Genomic DNA, 25,583 nt, shown 5'->3' with positions numbered 1-25,583 from the left:
ATTTTATATTTAATTAATTCTTTACAAATGTTAACATTTTTCTTCCACTTTGAAATTACAGAGTATTATGTGTTGATCATTGACATAAAAAAAAATGAATACCATTTTAAACCCACTTTGTAACACAATAAAATGTGGAAAGAGTTGAGGGGTGTGAATAGTTTCTGAAGGCACTGTATATATATATATATATATATATATATATAGAAGTCGCCAGGTAATGTTATTTGACTTAATTTCTATCTGCTAAATTCATAGCTGATCTATTCCCTAAAAAAATACATGTAAAAACTATAATATGCCACTGTAGCCCTGTACGAAATTACAACGTTTCACTATTGAGTGTTATCACGTTGTTCAGGAATATTTCCTTTTCCCCTCTTGGAAAGAAATGGTCATAATTCAATTCAGACGAGTAAAATCAATATTGGATTACATCAATTGGAAAGGATCAAATAATCCTACACCGTGATTTTTCCATTCATAAAATGTTTAGGTAGGCTACACATGACCTGATGAAGATCCAACTCAGATTGAAACCTTGTCTTTTTTCTGCATCTGATTCAAATCACCATGGGAGCCAACCAGAGTTTTAGAAATGTCTTTTTCCTTTGATAAATTGTTCTGTCCTGTACCTGATAAATTGGATAGGCATATTTTTCTATTTTCTAGGGTATGCCACATTGCCATAGAAGATATTGTGTGGGTTAGATCAAATGCAATGAGTTTCCTTCTCGGGAGCTTTTCCTGTCCACTGTGCTCACACCCCGGCTTTGCTTGCTCTTTGGGGTCTAGGCCAGGTAACTGTAAAGCACTGTGTGACAACTTCTGATATTAAAAGGGCTTTATGAAATCTTTGAATGATTAGTTGATCGATTGATTTTCCTGTAGCATAACTGAGAGGCATATGCATTGTTACCCTCGAGTTAAAAGGGAAATCATTAGCAGCCTAATTGGGGATAGTTGCAACTAACATTGGCCACTTGATTATCGCCAGCTGATCTCTCGTTAAACCATCAATAGTCGCTAAAATCACCCGCACAGCTGATTTGAATTGCAACCATCATCCGCCACTGATTTTACCGCTCCATAATGTCGATGTCACGGTTATCTTTTAGTCCTGATTGCAACCAGAGAGAAATAGGCAAATAAGTGGTTTACACCGCCCAAACTCTGTCCACGAAAATAAGACCACAAAGTGAGGAATTTTTGTATGGAGGTCAATGAGTGTCGAATTTGGTCAACAAAAAATGGAATTGCTCATTTGCTACGTGAGGCTTATTAGATCAAATAGAAGTTTCGTAATGGTTAGTTAAGTAGTTACGAATGCAATGATAAGTGGACGCATGTGTTATTTCGGCAACTTTGGGAAAAAACGACTTTATATTGGAGTTGTACTTGTCGTTCACACACGTATCTGCCCTCTCATTGGCTGGAATAGTCCCACCTGATCTCACCTCCTCCCGTCTGCCTTCCATCTTTGAGGAAATACATTTCCATTGTTAGAGCGGTCACTCGACTATCTTGTCAATATAATGGAAAATATTTGTTGCAACCAAAATTTTCAAGACTATTTCACCCTCTGTTGGGTATTATCATCGGAACAATTTGATCTTGCCATTTTAACTGACTCAGGCGCTATTCAATCTATCGCTGAAGCGTTACAGATTGTGCATAGACTGAGCCGACATATGCAGCTTTTACCGTGAATGCAGTCTCCGCTAACGCGGGAACATTGCCTTTAAATTTCAATCACGCTTTAACACTAAACTTCCATGATATGGATTGAATTGATCTATTTAATAATCATTCTGTAAAACTGAAATCAAGTATTTCGTTTCCTTGATGGCGTAGCAGTCGGACGTGTGTTTGTATTGTCCTGTCGCGTGTAAATAGTAAATAGTAAATAGTCTTCGTATTTTTCGTATACATTTCGTATATATTTTAATTTCACTTTCCATCTAGGAACTGAATATACATTCCTACATTCCGCCTCACCCAATGTGGTACGGACCTGCTATTTTTTTAATACTTTAGAACCGTAACCCCAATCAGAAGCTAGCCAGATAACTAGCTACTAGCTAGTAGTCAGTTAGCCACTGCTGCGGTCTTCACCCTCAACTCGGACACAGCCAGCTTCAATACCGGGCCAATACCTGCCAGTCTGCAAGCGCGATATCAACCCAGAGCATATAGGACTGCTTTTTCTCTACCACATCACCGGATTCCTGACGCAAGCTCTGGACAATTACACCGTATCATCACAGCTAGCTAGCTGCAACCGAGTGGCTACTACTGGCTAACACCTCTGTCCCGAAGCAAGCACCAGTTAGCCTTGAGCTAGCCTCGAGCTAGGCCCATCTGCCGGCTAGCTGAAGAGGTCTACCAGCGAATTTTTGGGCTACAATACCAGCTACAAGCTAATTTAGCCATTTTATTTATTTATTTATTTATTTATTTATTTATTTATTTTTTTTGCCGCTGCTAGTAGCTTTTACCTTCTGCACAGACACCAGCCCTGTTATTAGCCTGGATATTACTCACCAATTTACCAGCATCGGACTGTCTCTCGACAACAACGCCGGATTCCTGCCGTAATCCCTGAGCCACTGCTTCTGATCCTCACAGCTAGCTTGCGGCTAGCGCAGCTAGCGCCACTGCCACGAAGCTAGCACCAGTTAGCAAACACAATTCTACAATTCACAACCTCTCTTTCGCCATCGCCATCTGGCTTGGATTCTCTGTCGACACGACCACGTCTGAGCAGACCCCCTCCGTCTGAGCAGACCACCCCCCGGGCTACTAACTTTAAACGCCGCGAGGCCTCCCTGCTCCATCTACGGCTGCCCCCTGGACACTATGATCACTTGGCTACATAGCTGATGCATGCTTGACTGTCCATTAATTCACGGTACTCCATTCTGTTTATTTGTGTTTTATCTGTCGGCTCTGTGCTTTAACTCAGGATCTGTGTGTAGTTAATCCGACCCTCTCTGCCTAGTCGTCGCCATTTTTACCTGTTGTTGCTGTGTTAGACTAGCACCCTGTTATTGCTGCTGTTATCTTACCTGTTGTTTTAGCTAGCTCTCCCAATCAAGACCTGCAATCACTTTATGCCTTATTGTATGTCTCTCTCAAATATCAATATGCCTTGCATACTGTTGTTCAGGCTAGTTTTCATTATCATTGTTTTGGTTTGCAATGGACCCTGTAGTTCCACTCTCCGTACCTCTGATACCCCCTTTGTCCCACCCCCCACACATGCGGTGACCTCACCCATTGAGACCAGCATGTCCAGAGATACAACCTCTCTTATCATCACCCAGTGCCTGGGCTTGCCTCCGCTGTACCCGCGCCCCTCCATACCCCTGTCTGCACATTATGCCCAGAATCTATTCTACCACGCCCATAAATCTGCTCCTTTTATTCTTTGTCCCCAACGCTCTAGGCGACCAGTTTTGATAGCCTTTAGCCGCACCCTCATCCTACTACTCCTCTGTTCCTCGGGTGATGTGGAGGTAAACCCAGGCCCTGCATGTCCCCAGTCACCCTCATTTGTTGACTTCTGCGATCGAAAAAGCCTTGGCCTCATGCATGTCAACATCAGAAGCCTCCTCCCTAAGTTTGCCTTACTCACCGCTTTAGCACACTCTGCCCATCCTGATGTCCTTGCCGTGTCCGAATCCTGGCTTAGGAAGGCCACCAAAAATTCTGAGATTTCCATACCCAACTATAACACTTTCCGTCAAGATAGAACTGCCAAAGGGGGAGGAGTTGCAATCTACTGCAGAGATAGCCTGCAAAGTTCTGTCATACTTTCCAGGTCTATGCCCAAACAGTTCGAACTTCTAATTTTAAAAATTAATCTCTCCAGAAATAAGTCTCTCACTGTTGCCGCCTGCTACCGACCCCCCTCAGCTCCCAGCTGTGCCCTGGACACCATCTGTGAATTGATCGCTCCCCATCTAGCTTCAGAGTTTGTTCTGTTAGGTGACCTAAACTGGGATATGCTTAACACCCCGGCAGTCCTACAATCCAAGCTTGATGCCCTCAATCTCACACAAATCATCAAGGAACCCACCAGGTACAACCCTAAATCCGTAAACATGGGCACCCTAATAGACATTATCCTGACCAACCTGCCCTCCAAATACACCTCTGCTGTCTTCAATCAAGATCTCAGCGATCACTGCCTCATTGCCTGTATCCGCCACGGGTCCGCGGTCAAACGACCACCCCTCATCACTGTCAAACGCTCCCTAAAACACTTCTGCGAGCAGGCCTTTCTAATCGACCTGGCCCGGGTACCCTGGAAGGATATTGACCTCATCCCGTCAGTTGAGGATCCCTGGTCATTCTTTAAATGTTACTTCCTCACCATATTAGACAAGCATGCTCCGTTCAAAAAATGCAGAACCAAGAACAGATATAGCCCTTGGTTCACTCCAGACCTGACTGCCCTCGACCAGCACAAAAACATCCTGTGGCGAACTGCAATAGCATCGAAGAGCCCCCGCGATATGCAACTGTTCAGGGAAGTCAGGAACCAATACACGCAGTCAGTCAGGAAAGCAAAGGCCAGCTTTTTCAAGCAGAAATTCGCATCCTGTAGCTCTAACTCCAAAAAGTTCTGGGATACTGTAAAGTCCATGGAGAACAAGAGCACCTCCTCCCAGCTGCCCACTGCACTGAGGCTAGGTAACACGGTCACCACCGATAAATCCGTGATAATCGAAGACTTCAACAAGCATTTCTCAATGGCTGGCCATGCCTTCCTCCTGGCGACTCCAACCTTGGCCAACAGCCCCGCCCCCCCCGCTGCTACTCGCCCAAGCCTCCCCAGCTTCTCCTTTACCCAAATCCAGATAGCAGATGTTCTGAAAGAGCTGGAAAACCTGGACCCATACAAATCAGCTGGGCTTGACAATCTGGACCCCCTATTTCTGAAACTGTCCGCCGCCATTGTCGCACCCCCTATTACCAGCCTGTTCAACCTCACCTTCGTATCATCTGAGATCCCCAAGGATTGGAAAGCTGCCGCGGTCATCCCCCTCTTCAAAGGGGGAGACACCCTGGACCCAAACTGTTACAGACCTATATCCATCCTGCCCTGCCTATCTAAGGTCTTCGAAAGCCAAGTCAACAAACAGATCACTGACCATCTCGAATCCCACCGTACCTTCTCCGCTGTGCAATCCGGTTTCCGAGCCGGTCACGGGTGCACCTCAGCCACGCTCAAGGTACTAAACGACATCATAACCGCCATCGATAAAAGACATTACTGTGCAGCCGTCTTCATCGACCTGGCCAAGGCTTTCGACTCTGTCAATCACCATATTCTTATCGGCAGACTCAGTAGCCTCGGTTTTTCTAATGACTGCCTTGCCTGGTTCACCAACTACTTTGCAGACAGAGTTCAGTGTGTCAAATCGGAGGGCATGTTGTCCGGTCCTCTGGCAGTCTCTATGGGGGTACCACAGGGTTCAATTCTCGGGCCGACTCTTTTCTCTGTATACATCAATGATGTTGCTCTTGCTGCGGGCGATTCCCTGATCCACCTCTACGCAGACGACACCATTCTATATACTTCCGGCCCTTCCTTGGACACTGTGCTATCTAACCTCCAAACGAGCTTCAATGCCATACAACACTCCTTCCGTGGCCTCCAACTGCTCTTAAACGCTAGTAAAACCAAATGCATGCTTTTCAACCGTTCGCTGCCTGCACCCGCACGCCCGACTAGCATCACCACCCTGGACGGTTCCGACCTAGAATATGTGGACATCTATAAGTACCTAGGTGTCTGGCTAGACTGCAAACTCTCCTTCCAGACTCATATCAAACATCTCCAATCCAAAATCAAATCAAGAATCGGCTTTCTATTCCGCAACAAAGCCTCCTTCACTCACGCCGCCAAACTTACCCTAGTAAAACTGACTATCCTACCGATCCTCGACTTCGGCGATGTCATCTACAAAATAGCTTCCAACACTCTACTCAGCAAACTGGATGCAGTTTATCACAGTGCCATTCGTTTTGTTACTAAAGCACCTTATACGACCCACCACTGCGACCTGTATGCCCTAGTCGGCTGGCCCTCGCTACATGTTCGTCGTCAGACCCACTGGCTCCAGGTCATCTACAAGGCTATGCTAGGTAAAGTGCCGCCTTATCTCAGTTCACTGGTCACGATGGCTACACCCACCCGCAGCACGCGCTCCAGCAGGTGTATCTCACTGATCATCCCTAAAGCTAAAACCTCATTTGGACGCCTTTCCTTCCAGTTCTCTGCTGCCTGCGACTGGAACGAATTGCAAAAATCTCTGAAGTTGGAGACTTTTATCTCCCTCAACAACTTTAAAAATCTGCTATCCGAGCAGCTAACCGATCGCTGCAGCTGTACATAGTCCATCTGTAAACTACCCACCCAATTTACCTACCTCACCCCCCATACTGCTTTTATTTATTTACTTTTCTGCTCTTTTGCACACCAGTATCTCTTCTTGCACATGATCATCTGATGATTTATCACTCCAGTGTTAATCTGCTAAATTGTAATTATTCGATTTATTGCCTACCTCATGCCTTTTGCACACATTGTATATAGATTCTCTTTTTTTCTACCATGTTATTGACTTGTTTATTGTTTACTCCATGTGTAACTCTGTGTTGTCTGTTCACACTGCTATGCTTTATCTTGGCCAGGTCGCAGTTGCAAATGAGAACTTGTTCTCAACTAGCCTACCTGGTTAAATAAAGGTGAAATAAAAAATACAAATAAAAATAGGACTGGAGAATATGGATTCTAGCATTCTGTCAAACTATGATTCAAAAGCAGTGCTTAAGTTTAAATGCTAAACCAACACCCTGCATCGTTTGTTTTAGCTGTTAGTTCATCCAAATACAGTTCATGAATATCACAATGAATTGATCAAGAGATAGAAGTCATCACTTTATTGGTTTCTGAAAAATAAAGATGATATTAAACACTATGGAGTTTGATAAATGGCAGTGGCACTTGGATTGGAACCGGTGCAATGGTCAGGTTACGTGAAATTAGAGCTCTTTGGCCACATACACCGGTGGTGGGTTTGGCGTTGAAAAACAAAAGCTTATGCAGAAAGGTGCCTCATACCTACGGTAAAATATGGTGGTGGATTTTTGATGTTATGGGGCTATTTTGCGTACACTTGTCCTGGGGCCCTTGTTAAGGTCAACGGCATCATGAACTTTACGAAGTACCAGGACATTTTAGCCAAAAACCTGGAGGCCTCTGCCAGGAGGCTGACATTTGGCCGCAAGTGGATCTTCCAGCAACACAATAACCCCAAGCACTAATCAAAATCCACAAAGAAATTGTTCATTGATGCAAAATTAACATTTTGCAATCTCCAGACATGAACACCATTGAAAACCTGTGGTTTGAATTGAAGATGTCAGTCCATAAGAGCAGACGGAGGATATCAAGGATCTGGAAAGATTGTGTATGGAGGAATCCAATCTCATTAAACATTTTAGATAAAGGCTCAGTGCTAGTGTATCGAAAAAAAGGGGTGCCAATAATTTGGACATCTGTCTTTTAAGATTTCTTTTGTATTATTGTCACTTGTTAAAATATATCTCTTTCTCTCAGCAATTGTATTAGTATAAAATAATGTTCCCATTTTTTGTTGCATACAATATAGCTCAGTATTTGTATTATTCATTTTATACAGTATTTTTTGATCATCTTTATCAAGGGTGCCAATAGTTATGGACCTGACTATATAAGAAGTTGTACTCTTAACCCCACATACTCTATTACCTTCAACTTTCAAGCTCATCTGATTTCTCTTCTACTGGACAGTAAGTCAGACGGGACATATTGCCGGTCGAGCATTGTGTCTTGTCACCAGTTGTATGTAAAATGATGTACTGTACTGTGCTTCTACAATGGCTCTCTCTGGGTGATGACTGGTGTCCCAACACACACAGAGCTGTATCATATTACCTCTTACAGACCAGGGATGTGTCCCAAATGGCACCCTGGTCCATGTATAGTGCACTACTTTTGAGCAGGCCTCAAACCCCAAGTGGGTTGAGCTGGAGATTCATTGCATAGATACCTGTTCTGACACAATACAGCTAACGCTATCGGTTGGGCCGATAGATTCTTTTTTGATTTTTGTAATTTTACAATATGTATGGTTGATAGAAATTTTTAATTTAATTTTATTGGATTCTACCCCATCTCTGCTCTGTATGGACATTTTGACTAGAGTAGTGACTGGCGACGGAGGTATAAAATGGCAAAGTACAGTAACTCTGAGAAAGAGAGAGCAAGTGGCTAACTGGTTAATTAAGACCTTTTATGTTACCTCTCCTTGCCGTTAGTCTTGGGGCTTAAGTATCGACACGAGGAAACACTCAAAAGATTATCGACACGAGGAAACACTCAAAAGATTGATTTCTACAAAACGAATCCTCCTGAGGTAAAAGTCCAGAGATTCATTCAAGAGCCTTGATTTTTATCACAAAATTAATGTAGAAAGACTTGACACTTATTTAGTGCAACATAAATCAGCATAATCTCAATACCCAATGATGATGTTTCTGTAAATGAAATGTAATCCACATACAACCTGCTGGAAAATATACTGCAAAATCTGTATTAGCCGGTGGAAGACATCAATTTCGAACTATCTCTAATCTTCCCAGTAACCATCTTTCTGGCTGTAAGGTGGAGCAGAGGCCAAGAACCCAGCCTGTGTTCAGTGCATAATGCTCATTCACCTTTTTCACCGTGTGTGTGTGTGTGTGTGTGTGTGTGTGTGTGTGTGTGTGTGTGTGTGTGTGCCCGTTTCTGCCTCTGTCTGCCTGCGCCTCTCTCCCCAGCGGCTGACCCTGCTGCACGTCAACAGTAACCAGTGTCTGGACATGCCTACTGAGGAGGACAAGATGGTGCCCACCCTGAGAGACTGCACAGGCAGCCGCTCCCAGCAGTGGTTCCTCCGCAACATGACACTGACGCTCTGATCTGACCAGGAGCAGGACCTCCACCTTCACTCACCACCGCCCTGGCCAGTTTGGCCCCCACCTGAACCACCGCCCACTTTGCTTCCGCTGGCCACTACCTTTGCCTCGCTCCACCAGGTATCTTTTATCATGCACACGCTCCTGCCTCCTTCAACACTCGAAGGTGGGGAAGAAGCAGGCAGGTAGCAGCCTGTGTTTTTCCCCCATTTTTTTTCATGGGGCTTCGGAGGCTCGGCAAGGGCTTTATCTGCGATTCTGATCCTCTCATTCAATCAGTATTACACACAGTGGCTGGCAAGAGGCTGGCGTGCACACTCTCAGCCAGAAATATCTGTATGGTTGAATCATATGAACGGGTCTGAAGTGACGGTGACTTACACTTTTACATATGGAGGAAGCTGGAATCAGAGTGACTATCGCACTGACGGTACTGTATATGTCAGATGGCTCTCAATCCTGGTCGTGTGTGTGTTCATAGTTGCGACTTTTGTACAGCAGCAGCACCAATAGCAGGACACCATTTGTGCGTCTGTGGGGTCTCACAGACTATGTACTCTGGCTCTGTACATAAGTGTGTGTTTAAAGTGTAACCCTGAAAAGAGATGATTCTGTTCGGACATTGTACACCCCCAATTCATATCTATGTTGGAGCCACATGTACGTCTGAGGGTGAAGGGTAAGGGTTGCTGTTGTTGATGGGTACATATCAAGAGGCTGACAAAACTCAAAACATTAGAGGTGATACAGAACTCATGCATGGAGGCATATAGCTGTCAAATCTAATTTACCATTATCCAATTTGCATTACAAATGTAATTTCGGGAAGCTTTTTGCTTCAATGCTCATGGCATAAAGGTTTGCACTGTCCCTTTGTATTACAGGAAATAGATATGTCATGTCATAACACTGTTTCAAAACACAATTGTATATCTGAGGCCAAAGTTACTTGGATTGATACGGTATGCCTTAAGAGAATAGTCAATTATTGAATTGGTCAAGGAATGTAGAGAAAGGAAAAATCTTGACAAGCTTTGCCTCAAAGTCAACCGGAGTAGTTGTCACAGAATGCAGTTATTTGTTGAAATTGTTTCTACTGCACTGTAGCACGGTGCGCTCCCCAAACATTGGATTATGAATGTATCATTTATTTTGGATACGTTTGTCTACTTGAAGGTTTCCTTATTCAACTTATACATTATGTCCATCACTTTTATTATAATAGTTTACTCATCATTTGCACGGTTCTTTATAACATATAATTTGCCCGATCTAAACATAAAGCAAAAATGATCTGTAGACATAAAAAGGTTGTGAGTGCATTTACAATGTCGGTTTGAATATCAAGTTTCTTGTTTATTTAATTAAGCTATTGTGAAGTCTAAAGCTCTCCGAAACATCTCAGCATTAGTGAATCAATCAATTTGAACAATGGCAACAGTATAATGAGACTAAACAAAACTCATCATATTTTACCACTTTACTGTGCCATTTTGATCATCAGTCAAACATGCGTCCTAAATCGTACCCTACTGTACTATTTTTGAGCAGGTCTCCTAGGGCTCTGGTCTAAAGTAGTGCTCTATATAGGTAATAGGGTACCATTTGGGACGAATACAAAATGTCTTGATATGGTCAACATTTTAGAAAACGTATCGACTATGTTTTTCAATGGATTGTCAAACCGGACCAGCTGACATCCGGTAGTGTAAATAAATAATGCCACCAACATGTTTTCATCGTCACAGTAACTGTACATACAGAACCAATTATTTTTCTAAGACGCTGTAAAACTTGAAAGCCCCGTTGAAATGTAGAACGTGGCTTGGTTATGTAATTGAATCCATTGCTGTGCGGCTGTTCAGAAATATCAATGGAACTCTGTTCGTGCTTTCTAGGGGTTTATGAAATGTGCAATGTGTTTTAGAGGTTCATCAGCAAAAACCCACAAACTACCTAATGGACATTACTGTACTGAAACAGATTCTAACTATCTCAATGCTTGAACACTCTCATATCTATGCCTACTGTTTGTTTGGCATTCAGACTCAAATGAAATGAACTCTGTTTACGTTCATATATATTTATCGTTTAGTTTCACCTAGATTATCTTTAGGTGTAGGGTGAAGTTGCCCCTAGACTCATATCCCCCACTAATAGTTACGGTTAGGATTGGGGAAGAGGAAGCTGATCCTAGATCTGTACCTACAGTAGGGGACACTTCACCCCGTAGCTTATCTTTACATGCATGGTACTACAATAGGAATGTACTATAGATTGTGTTTGAATTTTGAACTGTTACGCTGTACATGTATTGGTCTAAGCTGATGTGTGTTACCTGTTTGTACATTTTTGTAAAAACCCCCAAAAAGAAGAAATGAAAAAAGTATCTTGATGGAATCTGCCACATGTGTTTGATTACTGGGGGACGATACGAACCAATGAAACTGTGAACGACAAATCGAATAAATCTGTTGTTGATGAAACGTTTCTGTTGAAGCTTTTAGGGCCATCGTGTCTCCCATCTCCTCCTTAGCTCTAGGGATGCGTCCCAAGTGGCATCCTGTTTTCTATATACTGCACTACTTTTGACCAGGGCCCATAGGGTTCTAGGTCCCTGGTCAAAAGTAGTGCTCTATATAGAGGGAATAGGGTGCCATTTGGGACCCATCCATAATATCTACTAGGAGCCTGGTGGCACTTTAACCATGGCTCAATAATACGCTCATTATAGTTGCTAGGTCAGGTCTAGGGTTAGCCTATGGAGAAGGTCCAGTATAAACTGGGGCCGGGATTCAATCTGATTGCCCTTTGCCGACAATGTGTCTTTTAAAGGCAATGTTCCCGGTTTCACGGAGACCACATTCACGGTAAATGCTGCATATAAAAAAGATGTATGTATTTTCCTTTCCTTCTAGCACTGACTTTGATAGTAACTACTTTATTGCGGGAAAATGTACTTGCTATGACTGTTTATATGTGGTTGTCTCACCCGGCTATCTTAAGATGAATGCACTAATTGTAAGTCGCTATGGATAAGAGTGTCTGATAAATGACTCAAATGTAAATGTAAATATGTCGGCTCAATCTGAAACTACCTTTTAAATGGCGCGTTGTCGACAAAGCGCGATCAGATTGAATCTCAGTTGAAAATGGCTTCCAATAAGACTCGGTTGAGGTCTTGACGACAAACGATTTCGCACTAATTTGGTTTATAGAGGCCTTACATTGCTGGATAACTGTCTCAAAGCGTATTTGCATAATATTACATGTAATGGCATAACTTAATTGCTTTACTGTATATTTCCCTTTTCCCCACCCACATCAGAGAATGGGAGGGTTTTTAGAATAAATATTTGTAAACCTCTCCAAGGCAACCACTCCAGTGTAATTAATGACTCCTCATGGGGCCCAATCTGAGTTTGGCTGAGCAACACTTCAGCACCTCTGCACAGCGGCAGGCAGCAAGGCACTCCGAGGCAGGCAGCAAGGCACTCCGAGGCAGGCAGCAAGGCACTCCGAGGCAGGCAGGGAGGCAGGCACCCTAAGCCAGCATCAATCAGCCTGGCTCACACCTGCGGGCTGCTGCGGGGCCTGGACAGACAAATCAGGACACATGGGGGTAAATAAGACAGCCACACGGGGCTGCCAGTCTATTACAGGGATGAGATGGTCTAAAATAAGAGCATAATGGAAGCCTTATCTGACTGGGCTCGCTGTGGCGCTAAGAGGTACTGCATGATTAGTGCCCCTCACCATGGAGACAGCCGGGGATTTAACGCTTTCACGTCTGTGTTCGTCTCCTGTAGCAGCAGGGACTTACTGTAACACAAAAAAGGGATTGCAATTCTGACACGCCTGCTTTGAAAAGCCCCAACACTCACATGATTTATGGGCCATTATACACCAGCGTCCTCGGTCGTGATTATAGAGACGTTTCACATCCAGTATCCTGAAGAAACGGCAGTGCATTAGCTACTACAGCACTTGACTACTACATTCACCGTCCCCTAAATGTGTTCCGCTATTCACACGATTCATTTCATCTCCTTCCCAACATCAACACCCTCACGATTAAATGCAAGGGAGGAAGGCCACGGTCCTATACTGTGTTTGTCCTCTCTTTCTCCTCGTGTCTGATATGTACATGATCGTGTGTGTCTGCCAGCCTCTCTCTCCCTGCTAGTGCGCTCGATATATGGGATTTTATTCAGTCGGAGAAGTGAATCCAATAATGGGGAGAGAGGAGGGATAATCAGCACCCTGGATGGCCCCTTTCTTCTCACACAGGATCAGAGGTCCAGAGGAGTAAGCCTGCCCTTAATTGTTGTGGGGACCTGCACTTCCACTGTGCCCAGAATGAAACATAGCTTTAATTAGAGATGGTTTGAGGCAAGACTGTGTGGGAGACTGGGGAGACTGATCCATTGCCACGGGAGAGGTGTCTGTCTTGTAGTAGTACATCTCAAATGTACAGATCTGGACAGCGACCCAAATGGCATCCTATTCCCTAGATGGTGCCCTATTTTTTGATGCACCTCTCTGGTCAACAGTAGTGCACTATATAGGGAATAGGGTTCCATTTTGGACGCGGACCCTAGACAATCTGCAGTGACTGCTGCAGAAGCCACTGACGTGGACGGTGGTTGTGCAATCCCTGGTGCAATCTGGATATTGACATGTATAAGGGAAGTGATGGTAAAAAACGACTTCTATATGGTAATAGCCATTTAGACAGTAAGTCAGTGATTAGAAGGAGGAACCCTTCTGCTAAGCACAGTAATTGTGTGGTAAACAATGTTCAATCACCAGGAGCTGGTGCATTAGCAACAAGCCCTGTTGTGCCGCTATTCTAGACAATGAAAACATCAATATAGGACTAGCTGTTTCCTGTGTTTATGAAAAGGATGCCTACAAAAATACTGTAAAATAAAGTATGAATTCCATTTGTGTAGTTACTCATTCAGGGGTGTTTATGTCTTGCAATACAGTATCTTATATGAGTGAAATGGTTTGCCAGTATGTATTAACTCTGACCCACAACCCTTTATAATAATGAGACACTATATATACGGTTAAAGAAAAGCTGATCTACTGTATGGAAGACAATCATCTCAGATCTTGGACAGATGTAATATCGTTTGATCACCACAAGATGTTGACAGTTTATTGTGTGCCTCAGTGGCTCTGTCCATTTGACCCAGCTGTGATGGAATCACTCAGGTATTATAGATTAGCCACTACACGCTCTCATGTTACATGACAGAAGAATGTATGATGGCCTATTATTGTTTCAGTACGGAGTGGCCAACTGTGCATCGCAATTGGCAGAGCTCTGGTCAAAAGTAGTGCACCATATGAGGAAGAGTGGGCCATTTGGGACGGAGGCCATGTTCCCAGATCGAGTTAAAACGCTATCTTTGCTGAGAGGCAATCACAACCCATTTCTTTCGTGGACAGAGGATTGCTGATAAACCTTGAGCTGCGTTTGGAAATCAACATAGCCACAATGAAACAAGGTTGTATAGTATTTCAAATAGAGGAAAACAGCATTGGTGAGAAATAGGGTGCCTAATCAACCAACCTAATATCAAATCAGAAGCATGGCCCATGCAGTATCCCTGATCAGAAGGATTATGGAGTAAGATGGGAAGGGAAATGAGAAAAGATCTTGTCAAGTGATTGGCTGTTCTTCCCAGCAAATGACCTCAAGTGCCATCTCTGCTGATACAAAGTGCACGATAAATGCATGTCCCCTACGTCTCTCTGATTAGGTTAATAAATCAATCCTGGACGTCCTATCAGGTCTTGCCCAGGCTATTTTTATGAAATGGGTTACACAAGAATGTCAAACTTTCTTCCATTAAGCTCTGATGGGAGACAGTATATTGGCTAAAAAGTATCTTGAGTAGCAGAGTAGTCCTATAACATTTCCTTACACAAGATTTGGCGATGATGGGAATCTTAAATACCATTCACTTGAAATGGAATAGAAAACCTGATATCATCCTTTTTTATGTGCGATCACAACTAGGGAGTGTTTTTTTCTGTACTCTTTGCAATGTGCATTACAGATCCCCGAACCCCCTTTTAGGATAATCTTGAGACAAGAATGAATCTGCATTTTCCCCCCCAGTTTAGTGTACAATGTTGCATAACTCAACAGCCTTCCAGTGTGTGAACTGTGAAGAGACTCAAGATCAACCTCTAACCCAAATCCTCTAAGTACCTTTGAGTGACACATGCAGTAGGAAACTGAAAATGTAAAACTAATTGCGTGTGAATGTGTGGGTTAAAGGCATTGCTCACAATTAAAGGGATTGTTCAGACAGCATTTTCGAAGGGTCCCTTGTGACTGACTGACCTAGCCGGGAGCAGCCATAAATAGCCGCGCAATAGCAGACTGCCTTGCACCATATGTCAATGCTAGCTGTGTAATTTACTTGCTTTGATTCTGACGTCTGTGCGGCAAGAGTGAATCCACATGGAAACAAGTAGCTGTTTTAATGCTAATGATTTTCAGAATAGCCTAACACGGTCTGAATTGGACAAAAAGCAATAGAACAGAGGAGGGTAACACTTCACCGTCTTCTTACGACTGTGTAATGAGCAGCTTACTGTTGACCTCTTCTTGTACCGTGTAAATGTCGTTGCTTGTTACACTGTACTAAGAATGATTGCACAGTAATAAGAACACAACAGGTTAACATAGTGACTCAATACACATGGACACTAAGTTATCCAGTTAGGCCTAAGTAGCATATCTACTAAATGTGCAGACAGACACATTGTCAAGTGTTGTGACAGGGTACGGATGCCTGGCAAAAGTTGAGCTGTATGTGTCTGGAAACGTAGCAATTAAAAACCTCTAGCTCACAGCACAAGAGCAGACTTTGTCCAGCCAAAGCTAATGGCTTCATCTTTGCACAGGAATCAGTATCTGACTAGCCTCTTCCTCTTAATGAGGGAAGAACACATATAGTGACCTGTGTCACCCCATACTCATTATAAAATGACTGAATGCTGCAGTTCGTTTGTGTTCTTCTTCTTCTACTTGGTATAATGAAGGCCTCGCCGACTGCTGCCTGGTAAAAATTGTTCCCTTCCCTCTTTCCCTCGAGAGACTTGAATTATTGCTTCAGACACACGCTGCTATTGGACGCACATTAAAACGTGTTAGCTGTTACACAATCCCTAATTTGGCAAGTGTTATGTTGGTTTTAGCCAGCCACAGACTATGTGCTGTTTTTAGAATGTGATCATTTGTGCTGTACAGACGTGTACAGACTTGAGGTGAGATAACAGCAAATGGATGAAGACGAGCGCTAATGAGATGCTGGCTGCAAACAAACAGCCTCAACACTCATATTGATCTTGAAAAACCAGATGGGATACCAACACATGTCAAATTGGTTGGGAAATGACTGAGTGAGTGTTTGAAGTTGTTCACAGTAGCTGAATACACTTGACAAAAGTGGGAAAAAGTGCAGTGTATTTCCATATCTATGTATCTGTTAATATACAGTAACAGTCTGCACCAGTCTGTTCGAACACACCTACTCATTCAAAGGTTTTTCAATAGTTTTACTATGTTCTACATTGTAGAATAATAATGAAGACAGAACAACTATGAAATAACAAATATGGAATCATGTAGTAACCAAAAAAAGTGTTAAACAAATCAAAATATAAGTAGTAGCCACCCTTTAAAAGTAGCCACCCTTTGCCTTGATGACAGGTTTGCACGAGAAACATGAACGATGGACATTAGACCGGTGGTTAATCTGTCCTTTGGTCTGATGAGCCCAAATGTGAGAATATGGCTCCCACTTATTCTAAAATATATATATATTTTTTTTTTAACTGAAATATTACATTTACGTAAGTGATCAGACCCTTTACTCAGTACTTTGTAGATGCACCTTTGGCAGTGTTTACAGCCTAAATTGTTATTGGGTATGACGCTACAAGCTTGGCACACCTGTATTTGGGGAGTTTCTCCCATTCTTCTCTTCAGATTCTCTCAAGCTCTGTCAGGTTGGACGAAGAGCGTCGCTGCACAGATATTTTCAGGTCTCTCCAGAGATGTTCAGGTTCAAGTCCGTGCTTTGGCTGGGCCACTCAAGAACATTCAGAGACTTGTCCTGAAGCCACTTCTGCGTTGTCTTGGCTGTGTGCTTAGGGTCGTTGTCCTGTTGGAAGGTGATCCTTCACCCCAGTCTGAGGTCCTGAGCACTCTGGAGCAGATTTTCATCAAGGATCTCTGTACATTGCTCCGTTCATCTTTCCCTCAAACCTGACTAGTCTCCCAGTCCCTGCCACTGAAACACATCCCCACAGTATGATGCTGCCACCACCATGCTTCACCGTAGAGATGGTGCCAGGTTTCCTCCAGACTTGATGCTTGGCATTCAGGCCAAAGAGTTCAATCTTGGCTTCATCAAACCAGAGAATCTTTTTTCTCATGGTCTGAGAGTCTTTAGGGGCCTTTTGGCAAACTCCAAGCGGGCTGTCATGTGCCTTTTACTGAGGAATGGCTTCCATCTGGACACTACCATAAAGGCCTGATTGGTGGAGTGCTGCTGAGATGGCTGTCCTTCTGGAAGGTTCTCCCATTTCCACAGAGGAACTCTGAAGATCTGTCAGAGTGACCATCGGGTTCTTGGTCACCTCCCTGACCAAGGCCCTTCTCCCCCATTGCTCAGTTTGGCCGGGCTGCCAGCTCTAGGAAGAGTCTTTGTGGTTCTAAACTTCTTCCATTTAAGAATGATGGAGGCTACTGTGTTCTTGGGGAGCTTCAATGCTGCAGAAATGTTTCAGTACACTTCCCCAGATGTATGCCTCGACACAATCCTGTCTGAGAGGTCTATGGACAGTTCCTTTGACCTCATGGCTTGGTTTTTGCTCTGACATGCACTGTCAGCTGTGGGACCTTATATAGACAGGTGTGTGCCTTTCCAAATCATGTCCAATCAATTGAATAAATGACAGGTGGATTCCAATCAAGTTGTAGAAACATCTCAACGATGATCAATGGAAACAGGATACAGCTGAGTTCACTGTCGAGTCTCAAAGCAAAGGGTCTGAATACTTATGTAAATAAGGTATTTCTGTTAGTTTTTTGCAAAAAATCATTATGGGGTATTGTGTGTAGATTGATGAGGGAAAAATTGATTTAATCAATTTTAGTATAAGGCTGTAACGTAACAAAATGTGGAAAAAGTCAAGGGGTCTGAATACTTTCCGAATGCACTGTATATAGCGAAATTATCTTTACTCATGTATTTATTCCTTGTGTTACTATTTTTCAATTTGTCTATTGTTTATCGTTTTTGTCTCTGCATTGTTGGGAAGGGCTGTAAAGTAAATATTTTACTGTTAGTGTATACCTGCTGATTACGAAGCGTTTTCTAATAAAACATTTCTCTTCCGAACGATTGTATGTGGTCTGGGACCTGCACACAATTTTGGCATTTTGTCTCTCTGTGTGTAGTGGTGTAATGGTGCCTGAGAAGTGGGTATACTATACTATTTCCCAAACGGCCGACATGGCGAAGGAAAGTTGTATGAGAAGCAGTGACATACACTATAAATGACCTAACATTATAAACCCCATATTGGTCTTTCACAGTCAGGCCAACCCAAGCTGTACTGTGCAAGTAGGCTAATTGCAAGTGCAAGTAGGCTAATTGTAGGTCTACTATTGAAACAGATAAATGAGTCTGTCAACTGAGTCAGAAATTCACAGGTTTCTGATTTTCCCCATGTTTTTGCTCTCAATGTCACACTTTTTTAATGGAAAAATAACAGCATTTGATATTGTAAGTCCATAACAATGCTTACACCACATCACAAGACCACTTTTGAGGTCTGGGGAAAAAATCTAAGAAATTTAGATTTTTTTTGTGTAGTTACCCTTTAGTTCAAGTGCACAGGCACCTAGCACTGTTGTTTGGATAGTGGTATTTCTGTAGCACATGCAAAACAAAAGACCACTGGATTGATGCAAATAAGCATGACATCATTCTGCCAGGTAAGCATAGGCTACTTTGTAACTAGCTAACATTTCATTGAGAAGGTTATTGGGAAAGTCTTTCCGTCTACCAGAGTACGGTTAGGCCCATCATTAGCATCGCTATATTTCTCCTGTTACTTAATTGTTTGAAACCTGGACGTTTTACTTCATATCAGGAGGCATGTCTTACCTCGCGTCAAAGTACCCTATAGCCAAAATCCCACCATAGAAACGTGGAGGCAGTTATTCTATATTGACTTCTTCATATGCTTTCTCCTGTTCTATTAGTTTTCGTTCTTTCATTGTCCTGCAGCCAAAGGCATTATCCTAGTTATATTGGCAACCCATGATAGTTGTTGCATCTTTAGATCTCCTCTCTTTCTACATTTCGAACAGATATTTCCATCTCTGTCCATGAAACCAGTCACATGTGGCGCATTTTAGAAAGGTGATTTCCATTCATTGCGTTTTGGAACATTCGCTCATAGATCTACCACCGTGTGCCTAAAATGTGAAGAAATAATAGTTTGGCAACATTTTAAGCTAAACATTCTGATCTGTTCCATCAGCCTTATTCATTGATATGGCATATACCTCCACTACTTTGATACACATCGTGGGGATTAAGCCGTGAGTATATGCATACTCACTGAAAAATAAGTGGGTATAAGGCGTATACCTACATATTCCATGGCATTGTGGAATAATTGTTTCTGTTTAGCTTGAAGGGTATTCTAGAGCGTGCATTATTTCCCTATAAAGCACAGTATTTTTGCATGGTAAAATTCAATTGCCATAGTTCCTTCTTGCATGTTCTATGTTTGAGAGGCCTTTGAAAGCAAAAGTCGATTTGAAACATAATTGGCATCGTTGAATTCCATTTTCATGATGGAAAACGAGGACAGATGGTTTGGTTAGCTAAACTAGCAAGTCTGTTTGTTTGGTTACCATGAGAACTGCTTTAGCTTTTTTTTTTTACATTGGATAAAAGTAGAGACTCAGAGCTATAAAATGGTGTATCATACACAGCATTTTTGAGGAACAATGGGAAAGTCATTCTGCTTTGAAAGTTGATACACTGAGAAAATGGCCTTTGAATGTTTTGTTACCTACTGGAGAGCTCTCCTTTGTCTACACCCATTCAGCATTGTTCACACCGTCTTAAACCAGCCCCACCCATCTCTTTAAGGATTCACATGTGAGGTCATGTGCTAAACAGTGAGTAGTGTAGTAAAGATTAAGACTAAAAGTGGTAGTAGCCTACAATAAGGAATAAAATCCAGGTAAACAGAAAGTATCCAGATAAAAATATTTTATAAATATTAGATGCTTACCCAGACACACTTGTCTAGATTGATGGGTCATGTGAAATAAATGCTATAACCCCTAGCCACATCCAGTGGTGGAACAAAATACCACTCTACAAAGTACTAAATTGTCATACTTGAGTAAATAATTTCTAATTCTTTATATTAAACCAGACGGCACAATTGTTTTCTCAATTTTTTTCTATTGACGGATAGCCATGGGCACAATCCAACACTCAGAAATAATTTACAAACAAAGCCTTTGTGTTTAGTGAGTCTGCCAGATCAGATGCTGTCACGCCCTGACCATAGTTTGCTTTGTATGTTTCTATGTTTTGTTTGGTCAGGGTGTGATGTGAGTGGCCATTCTATGTTGTATGTCTAGTTTGTCTGTTTCTATGTGTTTGGCCTGATATGGTTCTCAATCAGAGGCAGGTGTCAGTCGTTGTCTCTGATTGGGAGCCATATTTAGGTAGCCTATTTGTCATTGTGGGTTGTGGGTGATTGTTCCTGTGTCTTACCATACGGGACTGTTTCGTTTTCGTTCGTTCACTTTGTTGTTTTGTTCAGTGTTCAGTTTGCTTTATTAAAATATGGAAACTTACCACTGCACATTGGTCCTCCGATCCTTCCTACTACTCCTCCTCAGAAGAGGAGGAAGACGAGCGTTACAGATGCAGTAGGAATGTGTGTGAATTCGACAATTTTCCTGTCAAAATGTAACGAGTACTTTTGGGTGTCTGGGAAAATGGATGGAGTAAAAAGTACATTATTTTCTTTTGGAATGTAGTGAAGTAAAAGTAAAAGTTGCCAAAAAGATAAATAATAAAGTAATGTACAGATACACCCAAAAATACATATATAAAGTATTTTTACTTAAGTGCTTTGAACACTGCCCAAATGCCTTCACACCATACATTAGCATACTTTATATACTGTTTCACACACACTTATCACATAGTATTCCATACATAAGTTAAGGCCATGCAACCTGAGTTGAAACCTCACTGAGGTGCACATGTACAGTACACAAACCGATGCATGCGCCATATATTTATGTGGATGCGCCATATATTTATGTGGATGCGCCATATATTTTTATGGTGGACACTTGATATTGTTGTGGTATGTCACAAAATCATGTTACGACCACACATATCAATATTCATGTTATATATCAATATTATGTTAAGTCTTGCTAAGTGGATGGGTCTCTACAGGTGTGAACGGTACAGCCAAATGCTTACTTGCATAGTAGTAATATCAGAAATAGATGGTGTCAATATAAATAAAATATACAGTATGTACAAGAACAATATCAATAATGATATGAGTGATAGAAAAGGTAGTTATATGAATACAATCAGGGGTAAAGTGGCTGAGCAGCAGGATAAAAAAAAATGAGTAGCAGCAACGTATGGCGTGTGTGTTAGGAGAGAGTCATTTGAATAGAGGCACTGCAGATAGTGCTGATGACTGTTCCGTCCGAACCACGCATGAACAAGGGAATCTATATTCGGAGAGCCTGTTTCTGTCCTGCCCTTGACTTTGTGATGTCCATAGCCTCTTCGTCGCAAAACTCCCTGATCTTCTCAAAAAGATACGTTTGTCTAGCTGTGTCCAGTCCAGATGGTGCTTGTACATGCAGATCATCTGTGAGAGGAAGGATCAGTACCTATCATTAGCCATACAGAAAACCAGCTAACTAGCCACGCAATAGAGATTAGAGTAATTTTTGTTTATTTGTGGAACTTAGGTTATTGTTTGTCATGTTTGCTAGCTCAAATGATATTGAGTTATTAAAAAAATGTCACTATAGCCAACTAACAAGTTGCTTGTTTCTGCCGGTGCTATTCGTTTGGAAACTCTCCCAGCTTCGTAACTAATAAGATAGCATTATCTAACTCAGTAGTTGTCTGTCAGGCAAGAACATTAGAGTAGAGTGGAGGCAGCAACATTGTGCTTTGCTCGGGACGCTGCCACTCCCCTGATCGTCTCACTTGCCCTCTACAAAGACAACCAGCTAACTAATTCATCTGACCGTAGGTCTTGAAGTGTGTGTACCATATACAGTCTTTACGGTTATAATCGAACCTTGCTGGTCATCTATGAACATATTTATGAACGTCTTTTAGTGTGCTCTATCCTGTCTGATTACCCATCAGTCTGACAGAAACTTATGCACATAATGATCTGAGAAACAATCTGGCCACTAAGGGCTTTATAAAATCACTGTGAATGATGATTGACTGATTGAATGCAAGTGCTGTATAGCTTTATGATGATACTGTATATGTGTGGGGGGGTTTGTGTGTAATGGGATTTTACTGATTTATTGAATGAAAGTGCTGTATAGCATCATGATTTAGTTTAGTTTATTAGGATCCCCATTAGCTATTGCAGATGCAGCAGCAACGCTTCCAGGGGTACCACATGATTATATTGTGTGTGTTTGTGTGTGTGTGTGGGTGGGTCCCCACAAGGATAGTAAAACAAGGGACATTCTCCCTCATGGGGACATTTCCCACGTCCCTTTGAGGACAAAGGCTATTTTAAGATTAGGGGTTAGGTTTAGGGTTAGAATTACGGTTAGGGTAAGAGGTTAGTGGTTAGGTTTAGTGTTAGGAGTTGGTTTAGGGTTTGGGTTACAGTTAAGGTTAGGGTTATGGAAAGGTTTAGGATTAGGTTTAGGGTTAGGGGATAGGGAAAATACGATTTTGAATGGAAATACATTTTAGGTCCCCACAAGGATAGAAGAACAAAACGTGTGTGTGTGTGCAATGGGAGGCGTGTTGTAACTGTAATACACATTTTATTATGGAAACCCCTAAGAGGTGATTATTAGAGAGTATCTGTATGGCTGAGGAAAAGAGAGGAAGGGAGAGAGTGTGTGCATGTGTCTGAAAGAGAGAGAGCGAGAGATTATGATCCTGACCACAATTGTATCCTATTTGTTCCTCTGTTCTCCTCTCTCTCTCTCTCTCTCTCTCCCTCTGTTACTCTAGGTCAGTGAGTGAGGGAAGCGATGTGGAGAGTCAGGGCTCAGCAGCAGAAGGCAGGGGGGGGTGGGAGTTAGAGATGACTGGAGGCATAGAGCTGTGGAGCGAGGAGGAAGAGAAGGGAGGTGTCGAGCGAGAGGAGAGTGGAGGGTGAGAGGAACATGGAGAGGGAGAGGAGGAGGAAGAGCACACTAGAGAGGGGAGCCTACGTTTCCATGGAGTGCATCTACCCTAAGTCTCATCACTCACCCATGTACCACACAGTTTACTTTGTGAAATTTGTAAGTCTCATTTGGATCCAAAAAGTGCATGTACCTACATAGCTGCTCAAAGCGATTGCGTGGCATATTTCTTCCTATGTGTGGTACCCTGAGGGCGGCGACAGTAGACCAGTGTGGGGAACCCTGCAAAGGCCTCTTCCCAGAAACCACAGGTGCTGGTCCCTGAAGGCATTCAAAATGCAGCTTGTGCATTCACTTTGTGATGGCTACTGTGGACGAAAGCGGGGGAGACAAGAGTGTGGCACCAAGAGTTGTTACTCCTAATTTGAAAGCAGCTCCCTGGTGAAGTTTGAAGGGCGCAAGAGAGGGTGTGTGGTGTGCATCCGGAGTGGACGCAGGGCAAATAGTGGGAGATGTGTAGGAACCTCCTTTGGGTGCTCTACGTGTTCTGTGCCACTTTGCAGGATGGGGCCGTGCTTCCAGAAGTTGTATGACATGTTGTAGGCTAAATGTAAACATTAAAGTGACAGTGTGAAGTATGTACTTGTCCTACATGTCTTCTAGGGAAATTGGGTACTTTTTAAAATCATGTTTTGTATCTTCTCTCAGTATCTGTCTGCAGTCACTGAATTCAAAGTAGGCTACTGTCAAAGCAGGCTCATATGTCTACATTTTGTGTCAGGCCTAAATCTTATTGACAGAGGTTATCTACATTTGTAAATAGTCTCTGAATAGTTGTTTCAATTTTTACATTGTTACAGAAGTAAGAATCTTTGTCAGTCCAATAGCCTACTTTGTGTGGGTGCATTTGGATTTTTGCTCTAAATCTTTTTCTACAGTTGAAGTCAGAAGTTTACATACACCTTAGCCAAATACATTTAAACTCAGTTTTTCACAATTCCTGACATTTAATCCTAGTAAAAATTCCCTGTCTTAGGTCAGTTAGGATCACCACTTTATTTTATGAATGTGAAATGTCAGAATAATAGTAGAGAGAATTATTTATTTCAGCTTTTATTTCTTTCATCACATTCCCAGTGGGTCAGAAGTTTACATACACTCAAACGTGTCGGGTAGCCTTCCACAAGCTTCCCACAATAAGTTGGGTGAATTTTGGCCCATTCCTCCTGACAGAGCTGATGTAAATGAGTCAGGTTTGTAGGTCTTCTTGCTCACACACGCTTTTTCAGTTCTGCGCACAAATTTTCAATAGGATTAAGGTCAGGGCTTTGTGATGGCCACTCCAATACCTTGACTTCGTTGTCCTCAAGCCATTTTGCCACAACTTTGGAAGTATGCTTGGGGTCATTGTCCATTTGGAAGACCCATTTGCGACCAAGCTTTAACTTCCTGACTGATGTCTTGAGATGTTGTTTCAATATATCCACATAATTTTCCTCCCTCATGATGCCAACTATTTTGTGAAGTGCACCAGTCCCCCCTGCAGCAAAGCATCCCAACATGATGCTGCCACCCCTGTGCTTTGCGGTTGGGATGGTGTTCTTTGGCTTGCAAGCCTCCCCCTTTTTCCTCCAAACATAACGATGGTCATTATGGCCAAACAGTTCTATTTTTGTTTCATCAGACCAGAGGACATTTCTCCAAAAAGTATGATCTTTGTCCCCATGTGCAGTTGCAAACCGTAGTCTGGCTTTTTTATGGCGGTTTTGCAGCAGTGGCTTCTTCCTTGCTGAGCGGCCATTCAGGTTATGTCAATATGGGACTCGTTTTATTGTGGATATAGACACTTTTGTACCTGTTTCCTTCAGCATCTTCACAAGGTCCTTTGCTGTTGTTCTGGGATTGATTTGCACTTTTCGCACCAAAGTGCGTTCATCTCTAGGAGACAGAGCGCGTCTCCTTCCAGAGCAGTATGACGGCTGCATGGTCCCATGGATTTTATGGAATTTTCCAAGCTGTTTAAAGGCAAGTCAACTTAGTGTATGTAAACTTCTGACCCACTGGAATTGTGATACAGTGAATTATAAGTGAAATAATCTGTCTGTAAACAATTGTTGGAAAAATTACT

General features: G+C 42.5%; 1 protein-coding gene and 1 long non-coding RNA gene across 4 annotated transcripts in view; one reads left to right on the top strand and one right to left on the bottom strand.

Moving 5' to 3' along the window:
* Window positions 1-11,416, top strand: part of LOC139546915 (polypeptide N-acetylgalactosaminyltransferase 13) — a 59,143-nt gene extending 47,727 nt beyond the window's left edge. For 2 of the 3 annotated variants that reach the window (XM_071355863.1, XM_071355861.1), the window contains one exon: window positions 8,875-8,991. Coding sequence is in view for 1 of the 3 variants with exons in the window: in XM_071355862.1 (XP_071211963.1) it covers window positions 8,875-9,015 (141 nt within the window). In the remaining 2 variants the exon portion in view is untranslated. Of the gene's footprint in view, window positions 1-8,874 lie in introns of all 3 variants that reach the window. The other variant, XM_071355862.1, reaches the window with a different exon arrangement.
* Window positions 10,478-25,583, bottom strand: part of LOC139546917 (uncharacterized) — a 36,890-nt gene continuing 21,784 nt past the window's right edge. The window contains exons 2-3 of the long non-coding RNA XR_011669282.1: window positions 12,769-12,834; window positions 10,478-12,606 (exon numbers count right to left, since the gene is read on the bottom strand). This is a non-coding gene — a long non-coding RNA (uncharacterized lncRNA). The remainder of the gene's footprint in view (window positions 12,607-12,768; window positions 12,835-25,583) is intronic.

Source organism: Salvelinus alpinus, chromosome 20 (assembly GCF_045679555.1).
Source record: "Salvelinus alpinus chromosome 20, SLU_Salpinus.1, whole genome shotgun sequence".
In the NCBI taxonomy this organism is placed as follows: domain Eukaryota; kingdom Metazoa; phylum Chordata; class Actinopteri; order Salmoniformes; family Salmonidae; genus Salvelinus; species Salvelinus alpinus.
The sequence above is the reverse complement of the archived record's forward strand: the minus strand, read 5'-3'. Positions and strand labels throughout refer to the sequence as shown.